Source organism: Oryctolagus cuniculus, chromosome 2 (assembly GCF_051225735.1).
Source record: "Oryctolagus cuniculus isolate XC-2025 breed Fujian yellow rabbit chromosome 2, ASM5122573v1, whole genome shotgun sequence".
NCBI classification, from domain to species: Eukaryota; Metazoa; Chordata; class Mammalia; order Lagomorpha; family Leporidae; genus Oryctolagus; species Oryctolagus cuniculus.
In genome coordinates, this window is record NC_142868.1 from 183,824,897 (window position 1) to 183,839,476 (window position 14,580).

The 14,580-nt window shown below is 61.7% G+C and overlaps 1 protein-coding gene across 8 annotated transcripts in view; it reads right to left on the reverse strand.

Moving 5' to 3' along the window:
* KLHL29 (kelch like family member 29) overlaps positions 1-14,580 on the reverse strand; it is a 283,481-nt gene that overhangs the window by 3,459 nt on the left and 265,442 nt on the right. For 7 of the 8 annotated variants that reach the window (XR_007918320.3, XM_008254789.5, XM_008254788.5 and 4 more), the window contains 7 exons: positions 10,684-10,886; positions 9,291-9,550; positions 6,711-6,909; positions 6,383-6,565; positions 6,066-6,246; positions 568-761; positions 139-283 (listed from right to left, as the gene is read on the reverse strand). Coding sequence is in view for 7 of the 8 variants with exons in the window: in XM_008254789.5 (XP_008253011.1) it covers positions 139-283; positions 568-761; positions 6,066-6,246; positions 6,383-6,565; positions 6,711-6,909; positions 9,291-9,550; positions 10,684-10,886 (1,365 nt within the window). In the remaining variant the exon portion in view is untranslated. Of the gene's footprint in view, positions 1-138; positions 284-567; positions 762-6,065; positions 6,247-6,382; positions 6,566-6,710; positions 6,910-9,290; positions 9,551-10,683; positions 10,887-14,580 lie in introns of those variants that run through there. The other variant, XM_089326779.1, reaches the window with a different exon arrangement.

The window sequence follows — 14,580 nt, forward strand, 5'->3', positions numbered from 1 at the left end:
GGGCCGCCGGCCACTTTGGGCTACCCCCGGGTGCCCCACAGCCTGCTGGGTGCTCACATCCATCTCTGTGGTTGGAGGGGTTGGCCCGGGCTCCCTCTTGTGCTCAAGCCCCGCCCCTGCCCCGCCCAGCCCTCTCACCTGCAGAACTGGCGGGAGTGATTCATGTTCGGCCCTGCCTTAATGTTTCCCTTCTCAGGGTCGTAGATGGTGGTGGCTCTGGCGTAAGCCCCGCCCAGGATGAACACGAAGCCGTTGAGGGTGACGGCAGGTGCGTACTTGTTGTCTGGGGGCAGAGCAGAGCAGGTGTTCAGGCCTCTGGTCCTCTGTTCAGGCCTCCCCTCCCTGTCTTTCCTAGCAGACCCTCCAGGGACAAGGGCTGCAAAGACCTCCAATAAGTCACTGATGGGCACCCCAGCTGGCCTGCCCATCTCCAGGTGGTGGATCCGTGGGGGTCACCCATTCCTTTCACCCCTGCAGTGTTGGGCTTAGCCTGACTCTGGGCTTGGGGGGTTGAGGAAGGCGGGGGTACCCTGTGGGCTCTGGGCCGAGGAGGCTGCTGGCGCTCACCGATCATTGGGGACTCGATGAAGCTCCACGTGTTGGTCTGTGGGACGTAGGACTGGAGGACGCCCGCTGCCCGGCCGGCCTCGTTCACCCCCCCAAACACGTAGATCTTGCCGCCACACACGGTGGCCGCTGCCGAGTGCACTGCCTTGGGCAGAGGGGCCACTGCCTCCCACTGGTTGGTGATGGTGTCGTACCTGCAGAGAGGAGGGACAAGCCCGGCGTCAAAGATGCGCCTCGAGCCGGGCAGAGGGCACAGCCGAGGCCGGCAGCTTTTGAGGAGCCGCACCGTCTGCTTCCTGGCCTCAGCGTCCCCGGCACAGCTGAGACCACGCCGTGGGGGCACTGGGCTGAGTCGCTCACGGCTTCCTAGGGTCTGCTCAGCGGGGCTCTCCTTGGCCTGCTGCGGGCTCTGTGCAGACTCCTGTCCCTGAACCATTGTTCCCATGGAGCGCCCATCCTCTGGGCCCCTTCTGCCGCCCCACCCCCCCTTTCCATTCAGCAGCTCTGCTCTGAGCAGCCACTGTGCACCCAGGCTCTGGGCTGGAAACTGGGGCAAGCCAAGCACATTCCCTGCCCTTGAGGGGCCTGAAGGAGAAGAGGGCCAAATAAGACACGCACACACACACACACGTACATGCACGCACACATATACAAATACGCACATGCACACATATACACACAAGCGCACTGCACACACATGCATATACACACACAATGACACAGTGCAGCTGACAGGCCAGACTAGAAGAGCTGCACCTGTGCAGAGCCTAAAAGGTGATGAGGGAATGGAGATCAGAGTAGGTGGGCTGGGAAAGCACTGCAGGTGGGGGGAGAGGTGTGGGCCCAGGTGTGGGGAGGACTGGCAGGCGGTTGCAATGGCTGGAGGCAGAGGGCGCTTAGAAGGGCCACGGGTGCCAAGCACAGGGCTTCGGGCTTCATCCAGAGGGCAGAGGGAAGACCTGAAGGTCGCGCACAGGGAATTATGATGATCACATCTGGGCCCCGGCGAGATCACTCTGTGTGCACGGCGGGACCGTCACTGTGGCACGGGGAGACCATCACTGACACTTGGCAGTTACAGGACGCTCCAAGCACCTGACAATGGCTTGGACCAAGGGGTGACCAGAGACGAGGAAGCGGGAGCACAAGGAGCGGTGAGTGGGTAGGGGCGATCATTAACGAGATGTTGCGTTGTAGGATGACTCGGGGCCCCTGGCTTGGGACACTGGATGGAGCAGACACTGCTGGTGGGCGGGGAAGCGAGGCAGGGGAGGAGGGCAAGGTGACTGCAGTTTCCTTCGGAGGGCGTTGAAGGTACCTGCAGGTGACAGAAGGAGGGTGAGTGGTTCTAGATCACACTCAGCTCTCGGGTCACTGGCACGAAGATGGACACCCCAGCTTGGGAGGGTGCTAGGCAGTGCTTGGCTGAGCCAAAGGCTGAGGACAAGCTCTGAAGAGGGGGAGGGGTGAGAGGGCACATAGCGGGCAGCCAGCGGGGTCACAGAGCCAGGGCTGAGCCAGGGAAGGTGAGCACCCCAGGTACAGAGAGCGTGCGAGAGGCCAAGGATCTCAAATAGGGCAAGGGGGTGCTTGCGGACAAGGCGGAATGGGAGGTGCAGAAGCCCTCTGTGTTGGGAAGAGGGCAGAGGGGCTACGCAGCAGAGACGGCGAGAAGGAGGAACCCAGAGAGGAGTCGGATGTGAAGACCGGGGTCAGGTAGGGCGGTGCTGCCAAGTGCCTGGCAGCCAGGGAACACGTCCTCATTTGCAGGTTGGCTGACTTCTAGGGTAGAAGTCCTTGCACCTGCCTAATTTCCAGCAGCCGATGGGATGCCCCTGGGGGAAGAGTGGGGCATGGATGTGCTGCGGTCATCCTGATGCAGACCCTCTACCCTCTACAGGTGCAACGGGCAACTAGAGCTTCAAGACAGAGATGGCTGCAAAATGGAGCCAAACATTAGGAAGCACCGAGTTCCGAATAAGGAATTCCCTTTGGTTTTGATGTATTTAACCGTCAGTGTAGATAGTTTAATTTTTAATAGTAGCTGTGGTTAATGACTGGTTTGCAGAGTTCCTGGCATTTTTTACCATCAGCTCTCACACGTCAGTATGAACTGGCCCCAGCACAGCATAGGTTTTGCTTTAACTTGGAGGGAGGTTTAACTGTGTGTGCATGCTAATAGGAGAGGATGAGGGGAGTACAAACACACAAGAGAGGGGAGAGCTAAGGAGGGAAGGCTCCTGCGGGTGATGCGTCTTGGATCCAGAGTGAGGAGGGGGAGGTGCGTCTCCTCCATTGGGGAAGAGACAGGAAGGCAAGGATGGCGTGAGAGTAGGTATATTTGCATTCGAATGGTGGTGCCATATTCTCTGACACAGGGGTCAGGAGCAGTGAAGGTCGTGGGGGCATCTGTGGAGTGGAGGTTTGAGGAGCAAGGCAAAGAGGAGAGAGGAAGACAGAGCTGCTCGTGGTGGGGGTTGGGAGTGGAGCAATGGTTGACAAAGGAAGCCCAAGATTGCCTGTGGCACTGCAGATCTGGCTGTGCTTGGAGGCCTCCGATGAGCAGTGGGGCCAGGCCACGTGAGGGTGGGGTTTTCTCCATCCACATTCGGCACCCAGGGGCAGGTGTGGGCAAGAGTTGGACTGAGTGGATCTGCCAGACACGTGATGCAGGACAAGGTAGCTTCACGAGAGAAAGGAGAAGTGATGGGACCCGAGCTCCAGATGGGGCAAGGCGAGAGGAGACAGCAGGCAGGGGAGGGAGGGACTGTGGGCCTCAGGGTCTCTGTGAGTGTCCCCTGGGGTCGCCCCAGTGCTCCTCCCTAACTGCTGACTCCCAGCAGGGGGCTCATCCATTGCACATCCCACTGTTCGCTCTCCTCCGTGTGCCTGGACTCAAAGTGGCGGCCTGGGCACCGGCTGGTCGCACCCTGAGCCGTGTTCCTTTTCCCACACACGTCCCTGGGGGAGCGCACTGTGCCCGTCTTTCCCTGTAAGGTTCCTGAGGACAGCAGCTGGGACGTGGTCACAGGCCAGGGCCCCCGGAAAATGGTCTCAGGCAGCCCGTGCCTCTGGCTGTGAGTGTGGGGCACAGGGATGGCCAGGTGGCATCAGGCTCTGGGCTTGGGGTTGAGAAGAGACTGGAGTATCTCAAAGGGCAGCAGAACCTCCGAGCGGACAGAGGGCAGAGTTCAGGTATCTGTTTCTTAAGCCCATACGGCGCAATCCAGAGAGCTCCTCCAGGAGGAGCTGGGCGACTGTGGCCGATTATGTGGCTGCTAGACCTCGGTCCTTGGGGATAATAGCGCATCCTGCCAAACACGAATTTCCTGAGAGCTTGTTATTCCAGGTGGCTGATTGCCAAGGCAGGAGCCCTCCCGTCAGCTCAATCTGTCAGCTTCCTGCTTGAGGAGGATATGCTAATGACATGCAAATGACCCCGCGGAGCGCGCGGCACTCCGCTATCATTTATCCAGTAACCACAGTTACCGCCATATATTGCTATAAAATATTAGACCCAGTTATTTATATAATGATATAATACAGGTTTGTCTATTGCACTGTTGTTTCACTCTATAATTATATAATCTTGCTCTATTCCTGTAATACAGTAATGCAATATAATTATAATACACCATATATCTCATTCATTATCAATATAATAGCAATTTGCACCATTAGCGCTTCCTGGGGAACAAGCACCCTCATGTCTGTCCCCATTACCCTGACCTTCCTGTCACCCTGAGTTCTCATCGTGGCCGCTCTGTGGCACAGAAGTGACTTACCCGAAGGGCTCCAGCCAGGAAGCAGCAGGCGTCCGCTCCCAGCATCCTGCCCCTGGGCACACGCCCGCCACCCCGGAGCCTCCAGGTCTGCGCCCGTCTCCGCAGGACAGCTGGCAGAGCCTGGAGGGCTGGTCCGCGCCTGTTCCCCTTGCTCTGGGCTTCCCAGGGCGCTCCTGCTCACGGGGCACGTGAGCTGACTCCTCAGCCAGCAGGGAGGCCTCGCCCCTGCCCGGCAGGGCTGGCACGGGCAGTCCCCGGGCCCCAGGAACTGCTTGCAGGCTGGAGAGCAGTGGGGTTTGCCTCTACCTCGTAGCTGGTGCGTTTGATCCTCGAACAAATCCCCGTATGTATCAACGAGTATAACTTTGCAAAATGAGTAATCAGCATCTTAGGAGATTAAAAATAACTGACAAAAGCAAGACAGGCTGACATATCCGGCTCAGTTTCCTCCTACACAGAAAATGTCTCCTTTCTTGTGTGTTTATTATTGCAAAGGACAAACGGCTGGAAGCCAGTGCTTCGCGGAGGTTTGGGGCCGCGGGCCACACCGAGGGCCTCCCGTGCCAGGGCTGCTCCGGGCCCTTGCTGGCATCACAGTCGGGGATTCCGGGTGCCCCTGCATCGACACGACCATTGCTGCGGCTACTGAGCCTCTCTGAGCTCCACTGGGGGGAGTTCAAAGCCCGCAGTGAACACTCAGAGCCTGTCTCGCCGGGAGACTGTCGCCGCTGAAACATTTGTCAGATGTCCAATTAGCCACCAAGGGGACAAAATACAAATTGAGGCATATGTGGCCTTCGCGGGCACAAAGACGTCACATGGGAAGACATGCTCTCTGGTGGCAGCTGAGAGCTGGGCCGGGAGGCAGGCTAGGGCGGTGGCCCCAGGGTGCAGGACAGACCTGGAGGGAGGGCTCTCCCTAGCGGTCTCAGCTGTGTTCTGGATTGTCATTTGGGGCGGGGTCAGCCTGACCATCGCTCTCGGCTCTGCTAACACAGTGGAGCTCACTGAGCGCTTTCCTCCCTTTCCCCCGGCTGCTGTTGTCTGCAGGAGTGTCCCTGGCCCCGAGTAACAGGATCATGGTGCTCCCCGCAGAGCAGGGCCCTGGGGAGGGCGTCAGCAGAGGGCAGGCGCGCGCGCGCGCGGGCGCACATGTGCGCACACACACACACACACAGGCAGAGTCTTGGGCCCACTGGCTTATGTTTTCTTCCAGAGAATTCTAGAGGATTGGCCAGTCGGTGCCTCCACAATGCTGTGTTTGGGCTGAATGGGATGGTGGGAGGAAGGATGGTCCCGAGTGTGAAAAACCCATAGTCGGCAGGGACAGGAGGCGGTGCCACCAATAGGACCCATGTGTCGGTCCCCAGATCCAGCTGTGCCCCTAAACTCCAGCTTGTCTCTGGGCCGGTGCTCAGTCAGCCTGGTCAAGTGTATCCCGTGCCTTTCAGTGACAAGATCTTGGGGCTCCAGCTTGTCCCATACGGTGAGGGGAGGCTGGGACCAGAGCAGCCCATCCCAGGGTGGAGCGGCTGCCATCCTGCCTGCACCTGCCGCATAGCCCACACCCGCCTCCTGCTGCTGTGTTGGCAGAGCCTTGGCTCATGGCTTTGGGGAGGCCCAGTCACCAGCCCATCACCACCAGGTGGGGAGGAACGATGCTGCAATTTTATCTTGTGTAAGGGGACGCCTCTGCTGTGACTGGCTCCTTACCTCTCCACGTGGTCCACGTTGCCGGCCACGCCAAGCCCCCCGAGGGTGTAGATCTTCCCATCGTAGACCAGGCTGTTGTGCCGGCAGCGGGGGACTGTCATCCTGGAGACGAGGTTCCAGTTGTCGAGCAGGGACATGTAGCACCAGACGTCAGCCAGCGTCACGCCTGACTCCATCCCACCTGTGGGCAGCAAGGGCGCAGATGAGAGAGGGCCAGGGTCGGCAGGCCCAGCCCCGGGGTGCCAAGGGCTAGCCCTGCGCAACAGCCACTCTGGGGAGCCCTGCACCGTCTCTCTCGCAGCCCTGAGGAGCCTCACCCGAGAGGTAGATGTTGTCCCCGGCGCTCACGACACTGAAGAACTCGCGGTCATAGAAGGGCAGCGAGGCCAAGGGGTACCACTTGTTATTCTGTGGGTTCCAGCAGGTGACGGCCACCAGTGAGCGCTGGGTCATCCCCACCATCTGACGGCCCCCAACCAAAACGATGACCTCGGCCACGCCTGCGGGGACATGGAAAGGCACCCTTGGGACACACTCCGACGCTGGCAGCACCCGTGCCTGGCTTCTCCCCTGGGGCCCCACCTAGAGGCGGGCTGACCCCACGGCACCTGTATTTGGAGGGGGGCGGTTCGCGTCCCTCGATACCTGCCGAGAGGCGGGGCCGGGTTCTGGGCGTCTGCATCTCCTGGCGGGCGTGGGGCAGCATATGGTAACGCTTGGCTTCGTTGACCAGGTCCCGACACGCTTCTGACGACTTGATCAGCTCCTCATTGTCTACCACGTTGAGCAGGTAGCTGGGGTGGATGAAGGGCAGGCGGACGGCGGCCAGCAGCTCCGCGGCATACTGCGGCACAGAGGGGACACGGGGCGGCCGCTCTTAGGCTGCACATAGGGAGCTGCCTCTCGGGGGTCGTGGCAAAGGCAAGGCGAGGCGTGGGACTGCACCAAGGTGCATCGTTCCAGCAGGTGTGTGGCTGGCGGTGTGCACGCTCTGCTCTGCCCGGCCTCGGCAGGTCACGGGAGCCCCAGTGAGCTGGGGAAGCAGAGGGGCAGAGGCCACTGGCCCTGGGGGCTGACAGGGTGTCCCTTTAGCTCTTTGTTCCCGTGCTCTGCCCAGGCCGTGAGCCCTACTGCATACCAGACTGCCAGGAGGCTAAAAGGAGAAGGGCTTGGCGGTGCCGAGACCGATGAGCCCTGGCCTCTGACCTCCACGTGTCAGGTCAGCTCTGTGGCACAAAAGCACCAGGGGTGGGGCCGGTGTCGTAGCGTTGCTGGCAAAGCCGTCACCTGCGATGCCGGCATCCCATATGGGCACTGGTTTGAGTCCTGGCTGCTCTACATCCAATCCAGCCCCCTGCTAATGCACCTGGGGAAGCAGCAGAATGTGGCCCAAGTCGTTGGGCCCCTGCACTCATGTGGGAGACCTGGATGGAATTCCAGGCTCATGGCTTCTGCCTGGGCCAGCTCAGGATAATGTGGCCGTGTGGGGAGTAAAACAGCAGAAGGAAGACCTCTCTCTCTCTCTCTCTGTGTCTCTGTTTCTCTCTCTCTCTGTAACTCTGACTTTCAAACAAATTAATACATTAAAAAAAAAGTAGCGGGCGCAGGGGGAGAGTGCAGGTAGGGCTGGTGTGGGTGCCGTGGTATGAGGCGGTACCCAGTGGGTGACGCTGGCACTGGGGTGAAGGTCAGCAGCTGGCGCTGGGGCGACCCTCAGAGCTTACACAGATGCAGCAGAGTGGAAGCAATCGGTGCATGGGGGACGGCAGGGCTTATTTCCATTGGATGCAGAAGGTTTTTGCTGTGTGTGTGTTGGGGGCAGCGCGGGGAGCAGCGAGCCTCAGAGGCCAGAGCCTAGCTGACCTTCGGTGACACTGGCAGGGACTGGGTGGTTTAGGCTGTGCAGTTGATGAGGGAACTCGGGAGAGGTTTTAAGCAAAGAAATCATGTGATCCGACTTGCTTTGTAGAACGAGCACTGAGGCTGGGTGCTGGGGAACGCATTTGGAGAGAGAAGGCTGAAGGCGAGGAAGCCACTGCGGAGCCGGGGGCGGGGGTGCTGGGTGGGGAGAGGGCGTGGCCCCCAGGGGAGCGAGGAAGGAGGACTGTGAGTCCCAGGGCTAATGAGGATGTGGGAAGAATCCAGGCTGTGTCCTGGGGATGGGCAGGACGCAAACACAGAGCCTGGGATGAGCGGGAGAGGCTCGGGGGGCCTCGGCTGGAAGTGTCCTGGGCTCAGGAGAGAGTTCCAGGCCGGGCACACGGATCTGGGAGTTCTAGCAACTGTGGCGGTCACTCCTATGACCTGCCCAGCCCAGCCCAGCCTCCTCCCTCTAGAAGAAACCTTGCCTCGTCCCCACCGGATCAGTCCGGGGACCTGGCCGCATGCTGCGCCAGGCGAGTGTCTGCCCCCTGCGTGCCCCCAGCGTGACTGTCCCTGGCACCTGGCCACGCTTTCGTCTTTGTCCCTCTCGATGAAACACACCCCCGTGGCACTGGCCACTCTGCTGCCCCGCTCACTCTGGATCTGGCCTCCCTGCCCCACTCTTCCTGGTCATCCTCCCTTCTGGGCACTGTGGTCCCCACCTGCTGTTCTCTGGGGCAGCCTCGGCGCTCCTCAGAGTCCCCCTGTGGCTGCACGGATGCCTGGGCTCCTCACAGGTGAGAGCCGAGTCCCTTCCAGCGGCTCCTCCAGCTCGAGGTCCACCGGGTGTGCACGGACCCAGGAGCTCCCGTGGCCCGGTGCCTCCCTGGGGATACTTGCTTTCCTGAACTCCAACTCGGATCCCTCCAGCTGTCCGCTCTGATGCTCTCTCCTGTCCTGTGTGCTGTAGCTTCCCTCCGGCCCATCCAGGCACCCTCTACCCCCTCAAGAATCGGAACATGCCTTGTGGTTCCTCCTGCTTGGCCTGAGCTCCCGGGAGACCCCAGCACCCTGGCTCAGGCACCTGCTTCTCCCCGCAGCACCCCTGTGCTGGCCACCCTGGCTCTGCCACCTCTTGGTCAGTGTGGGTCTCGCTGTGGGTGGAACGCTGGCCCTTGAGGACCCTTTGGTGACTTACGTCCCCCTTGCCCCTCTCTGCTGCCCGTAGGGTGGGACCAGCCTCTCTCTCCCCAGTCTGCTGGCTCTTCTGTGCCCCCTGCTGGTCCTTGCTGCAGACCCCATCACAACGACATGGTGCCTCAAATCCCAGAGAGAAGGGGCGGGGAGCGGGGCAGGGCCTACCTGTGCCCGCGACGCAGGGTCCTTCTTGATCCACTTGATGACCGTCTCGTATACCAGCTCCTCAGCCTTGGTGTTGAGGCTGTCGTTGGAGACGTAGGCGATGAAGTCGTCCTTGGAGATGCTGAGTATCTCCTCCTGGGCCGCCACCTCGGGGAAGATCTGCAGCGCGAAGGCCTTGGCCATGTGGTAGAGCTCACTGCACTGCATGGCCTCGGCCATGGCCAGCACGCCCAGGCAGTTGCTGGCGGTCAGCTGCTTCTCTGGGGGTGAGAGTGCAGCACCAGTGACATAAGGGCCCTAGCAGGGTCGCCTCCTGTGCCCCCCACCTTCCCCTCTCTGAGCCAGGTCCTTGGGACCCTGCTTTAGCACCCAAGGAACCCACAAGCCCACTCCCCGTGTCCCTGAGCCTTGTGTCCACTTCCTGGGGTTTCCGATGCCCTAGCACGTGCTGGCTGTAGGTCCTGCTGGAAGGACCATGACTGGGAGGGATGGAGCGAGTGCCAGCTCAGAGCCTCCTCCTCGGCTGCCGAGGGAGGGGGCTGGCAGGGAGGGGCCGCAGTGAGGCTCATCAGTCTTCAATGATCGTGACGGGCACATCTGAGACCACTGACTCCTAGGAGTCAAGTCAGCAGTAGCAATGCTCACACACCCAACCCACGGTCTCCTGTTGGCCTTCACCTCCCCCGGGGTGAGCCTCCAGATCCTGAGACCTAGCCCCTGGCTCTTGTACCCTAGCCGTGTCTGTTTCCTGGAGACCCGTAACCTGGGGAGGCGCCCCTCTGCTGCTGGGGCTCCCAACTGCTTCTAGATGGCTCCATCCCCATCAGCTGTCCTCACCCGAGGCGCACTGCCATCGCTGACTCAGCCCTAGCTTTCTCTGCAGGCTCCACCCACAAGTTCCCTGTCCCTGCCTCTCCCTGCTGTCAGCCAGGCCAGGTGGCACCGATCTGCAAAGTGAGAATGCTCTCTGAGTTGGGGGACCTCGGGGAGCCCCTGCCACCCAGATCCCTACTCCACACAACAGGCCTGGCTGGCCCAGGGACAGCTCAGGTGTCCAGACATGTCCAGGCAGTGGTGTGGCCCAGGGATATAAGTGAAAGGGAGCACAAATTTGTGGCTGCTTCATTTAGGGCTTGGTGGCCTGGGCCGTGAGGCCAGCCCACGAGCTCTCCCTGCGAGCAGTCTTAGCACAACCTCATGGCCCGTTGGTTCTTGCCAGCCCTGCGCGGGGCACAACGTATGTCTTCCACCTCGAGTACGGAAACGCCAATTCTCATCTTCAAACAGCGGGCGACACCCAGCGTGCACTTGCGCGGGCACGCCCAGCCCTCCCTCTCCGGGGTTTGCCACGCATCTCTTTGCCCCGAGGGTCCCGCGGGCCCTGCAGGCTCACCGAGAAAGGACACACAGACTTTGCAGAAGGTGTGGAACTGGAACTTGCTGGCCGCCTCCAGCAGCGTCTTGGCGTTGGCGGAGTCGATGACCAGGGAGCCCGTGTAGACGAATTCCAGCAGCAGCTCCAGCACATCGGCCTGCAGGTTCGACAGGACCAGCTCCAGCTTCTCCCGGCCGCCCTGGCTGCCGTCTTGTACGGACCTAGGCACAGAGACCGGGTGTCCTCACCTGCCCGTCTCGCGGCCGCCTGCGCCGCCTCCTCACAGGGCTAGATCTCCCTGCACACCTCGGCCACGCCCTCCGCTTGAGGGCACGGCAGTGACACACCTGAACCTAACGACCCGACACGGGATCTGAAAGAGAAGAGTGACCAGAGATGCCCCCAAACAACAGAACCCCTGCTTAGCCCTACTCGCCATGTCCATGCAGAGAAAGATGCAAATCAAAAGGCATGAGCTGTGGATGGGCACGAGGACCAGGACTGGCCTCAAAGGGAAACAATACGGTGCTGCCCACTGCTGGCCAAACGGGGACCTGCAGCGCCGGCCCCGGGCCTCCCCGCCGCAGGTGGCGGATCCTCCTCCCCGAGGCTTCCGCTGATCACCCCGAGACCCAGGGCCCCCCACCGAGCTGCCCGGTCCCCGCTCTGACCCCACCTCTCTCCCCAGACATATTGTTTCCTTTTAGGCATGGAAAGGAAGCCCTTCATGACATTGCTTTAAAACTGAGGACGAGACGAGATAGACGGACAGAATGGTTAGAGCTGGGAAGGGAGAGGGCAACAACCAGGGACTTCCGCCACAGACAGCCAGCAGCCATGACCGGGCCTGGCCCGGGGCCTCCTGCCACATGGAACACGGGGTCAGAGGTCAGAGTGGCCTGCGTGTAGAGTGTGCATCGGGCTTGTGAACTGGGGGGAGCGGGGGGAGGGACACAAATATATCGAAATGTTTATATCTGGTGTCTACAGAGAATACAAAACCATTGCAAAGGCCCCTAAGGCCTGGCAGCACCCTACGGCGGGACCTGGAAGGAAACACATCAGATGAAGCAAAAAAATCACAGCAACACAGACGGGCGGCCAGGAGGAAAAACACCCGAGCGTTAGCGGGGGGAGGCGGGGCTGTCGGAGGCGGTGGCTCGGCCACCCCGGCTTGGCCGCAGAGCCTGATCCTGCCCGGCGCTGGGCTCAGCCACGTGGCTGGGAGGCGACCTCTGCAGTCCACCCACCTCCCGAGGAGGCCAGGGGCTCACGACTCTCCTAACTGGTCTCTGGGATGCACCTGTCGCTGGTAGCCGAGGGGAGGGGGGGAAGGGAGGGTAGACGTGTCCAGCAGGTGGGCGGGCTGGCCCCCGGCGACAAGAGCCTCCTGCTGTGCTAGGGTGTGCGGGAAGGGAGCTAGGGGATCTGGGGGCCCTGGCTCTGCCACTGACCAGCCGGCAGCCGGGGCCTCTCAGGCCCTCAGCCTCCTCTTCTGCAAAAACAAGAGGACTGGGGAGATGAGGTCTAAAGGCCCTTGGAAATGATGGAGGCTGGGAGATGCCCTTCTGCCTGGCCATCCCGGAGATGCCACCACTAGCGCAGCACTGGCTGCCCGGCCTGGAAAACACTGATGCCAGGGCCGGTGGGCAGAGACTGCTGGCTGAGCCCGGCCAGGGTTCCCTCTCCCCAGAACAGCTCATCTAACTGGGGGCCCTGGAGCCAAGAGGGCAGGTGCGGGCACACACGGAGGGTCTGGGCAGACGCCCCACCCCCACCCCATGTCTAACGTGACTGCACACACCCAGTCTTGCGCTGTCAGGGTGGAATTCCATGCGTGGGTGGCTTTGTCAAGTACAAAAATAGCTCATTCGGTGAGCACTCAGAATCCTGACCGCCCCGGGCCTCAGAGGCCATCTGGGCCACCCCGTGCTCCCAGTCTCTGTGGCCTCTGCCTACAAGGCCACGGCTGGCCTTTCTTCCCCACGCCCTTCACGCTCTGGAAGCAGGGCTGATGGGGGGGGGGAGGGCGGCTGCTCGTTTTCTCCCAAGGCCTTGATCACTGCTGCCTGTGCCTCTCGCCAGCCTGGTTCTGCCCATGAGTGCTCAGGCAGAGGGAGGTCACCCCCAGCGGAGGGACTTTAGGCCGTGCACACACATACACAGGCACACGCACGCGCACACGCACATGAACACGGAAATGCACGTGGGCCTGGGAATAGTGGGATCACCCAGTGGGTGAGGGGTGCTGGGCAGGGGGGCAGCCCACAGTCCCCAGTGCTGAGGGCAGGGAGGGGGCCCTGGGGACCAGGAGGTGCCTGCAGGACACAGGAGTGCAGGGACTGTGAGGGGAGCACCGGTGCCACAGACCTGGAAGGTGCTGGCAGGGTGGGGAGGACCTGGCCATGGGGTGGCAGCTTTGACTCTGCTCTACCCAGCCCCTTGTAGGGGCCACTTTTTGGGGTACAGGGGTCATTAGATATGGCTGGAGGTCTCCGGGGGCCAGATGAGCTAGGCTACTGCTCTGTGGCCCATGGAAGAATGCTTGGAGTATAAGAGTGGGGCTGGGTTGGCTGCTGAGGGCGAGACCTGGGAGAGGGGCGTCCCGGACGGTGAGGCCTGCTGGGGACCCTCTGACTGGAGTCCACACAGCCTCTGTGCATGGTCCTGAGAGCCCAGGGAGGCTGCGGACTCCCCTGATTGTCACTGTCATGGCTGGACTGTGTGGCACCTTCGCCTAGGAGTGGAGATCCTGGGAGACCCCTCTTCTCCACAGGGGACCATTCTGGCCCCTGCTCTGGGCTGGCCTTGGGGGCTGAGTGTCCTGGGGAAGCTGCTGGCCCCTCAGGGTCCTGCTGCTACTAAGGAGGTGAAGCCGAGCAGGAGCAGCTGGGGGTCACCTTGGCTGTGGACATGACCCTTGGGGCGGAGGCCGTGGGATGAGGGGCAGGCGGGTGCTGCCCAGGGCCCAGAGGTTCCAGTTCAGGAAGAAGAGGGAGCTGGAAGCCCCGTCACGGGCCGAGGATCCCAGGGAGGAGAACACCCTGGCCAGTCCCACGCACAGAAACGTGGCATGTCTTCAGCTCCAGGGCCCAGGGCAAGGCTCTCGGGGACTGAGTCCTCTTGCGAGCTGGCTTCCAGGGTCCCGGGCTGCTCTTCCACAGCCAGGGGCAGGTGCTGCCTTCCTCGGGGGAGGAGGAGCAGGGAGCGTGACCTGGCTGCCCCGGCTCCCCCACGGTGGCCGCAGAAGGGGTGAGAAGGCCAGGGCGTGGCCATGATGCTCTGAGCACCAGCCCGGAGCGCCCAGCTCGCGGGGCCCCCTGGCGGTCGCTCAGGGGAAGGGAGGACAGGACGCGAGTGTGCTGAGGCCTCTGGCAGGCTTCGTGCAGCATCTCCCGGGGCTAGGCCTCTGGTGGGGAGGCACCTCTGTCCTCTCTCCAGACGCACGCCGTGCGTGAGAGCAGCCAGCACTGCCGATCCTGCCCTCTCGTGGCACCCGGCCCTCTCGGCGATCAGGAAGGCACTTTGGACCAAAAAGGGAAGTGCAGGGCCTGCTCCCTGGCGCTGAGGAGTGGATCTGGGCCTAGGCGGCTGACCCAGGGCCCCTGCCGAGCCTCCCCCCCAGGGCACCTCCCCCCAGTTTGTGTGTGGAGAGCGGGGTGGGGGAGAGGGGGGTTGTGACAGGGCACCGTCCTCATTGCCCAGAGTCAAAGCCTCAACTCCGTGTCCCGCAGGGTCTCCACCCTGCCTCCACCCCAGGGGCCCCAGGGGCTCGCAGGCATGGAGGCTCAGTTCCTGTCTGGTGAGGGGCTGTGGGCAGTTTACGGGGGTTTCGAGCAGACTCGTGTGTGCACACATGTGACGCACAAACACATACATGTGCACACACGTAACACACAAGCACAACACTTGCAC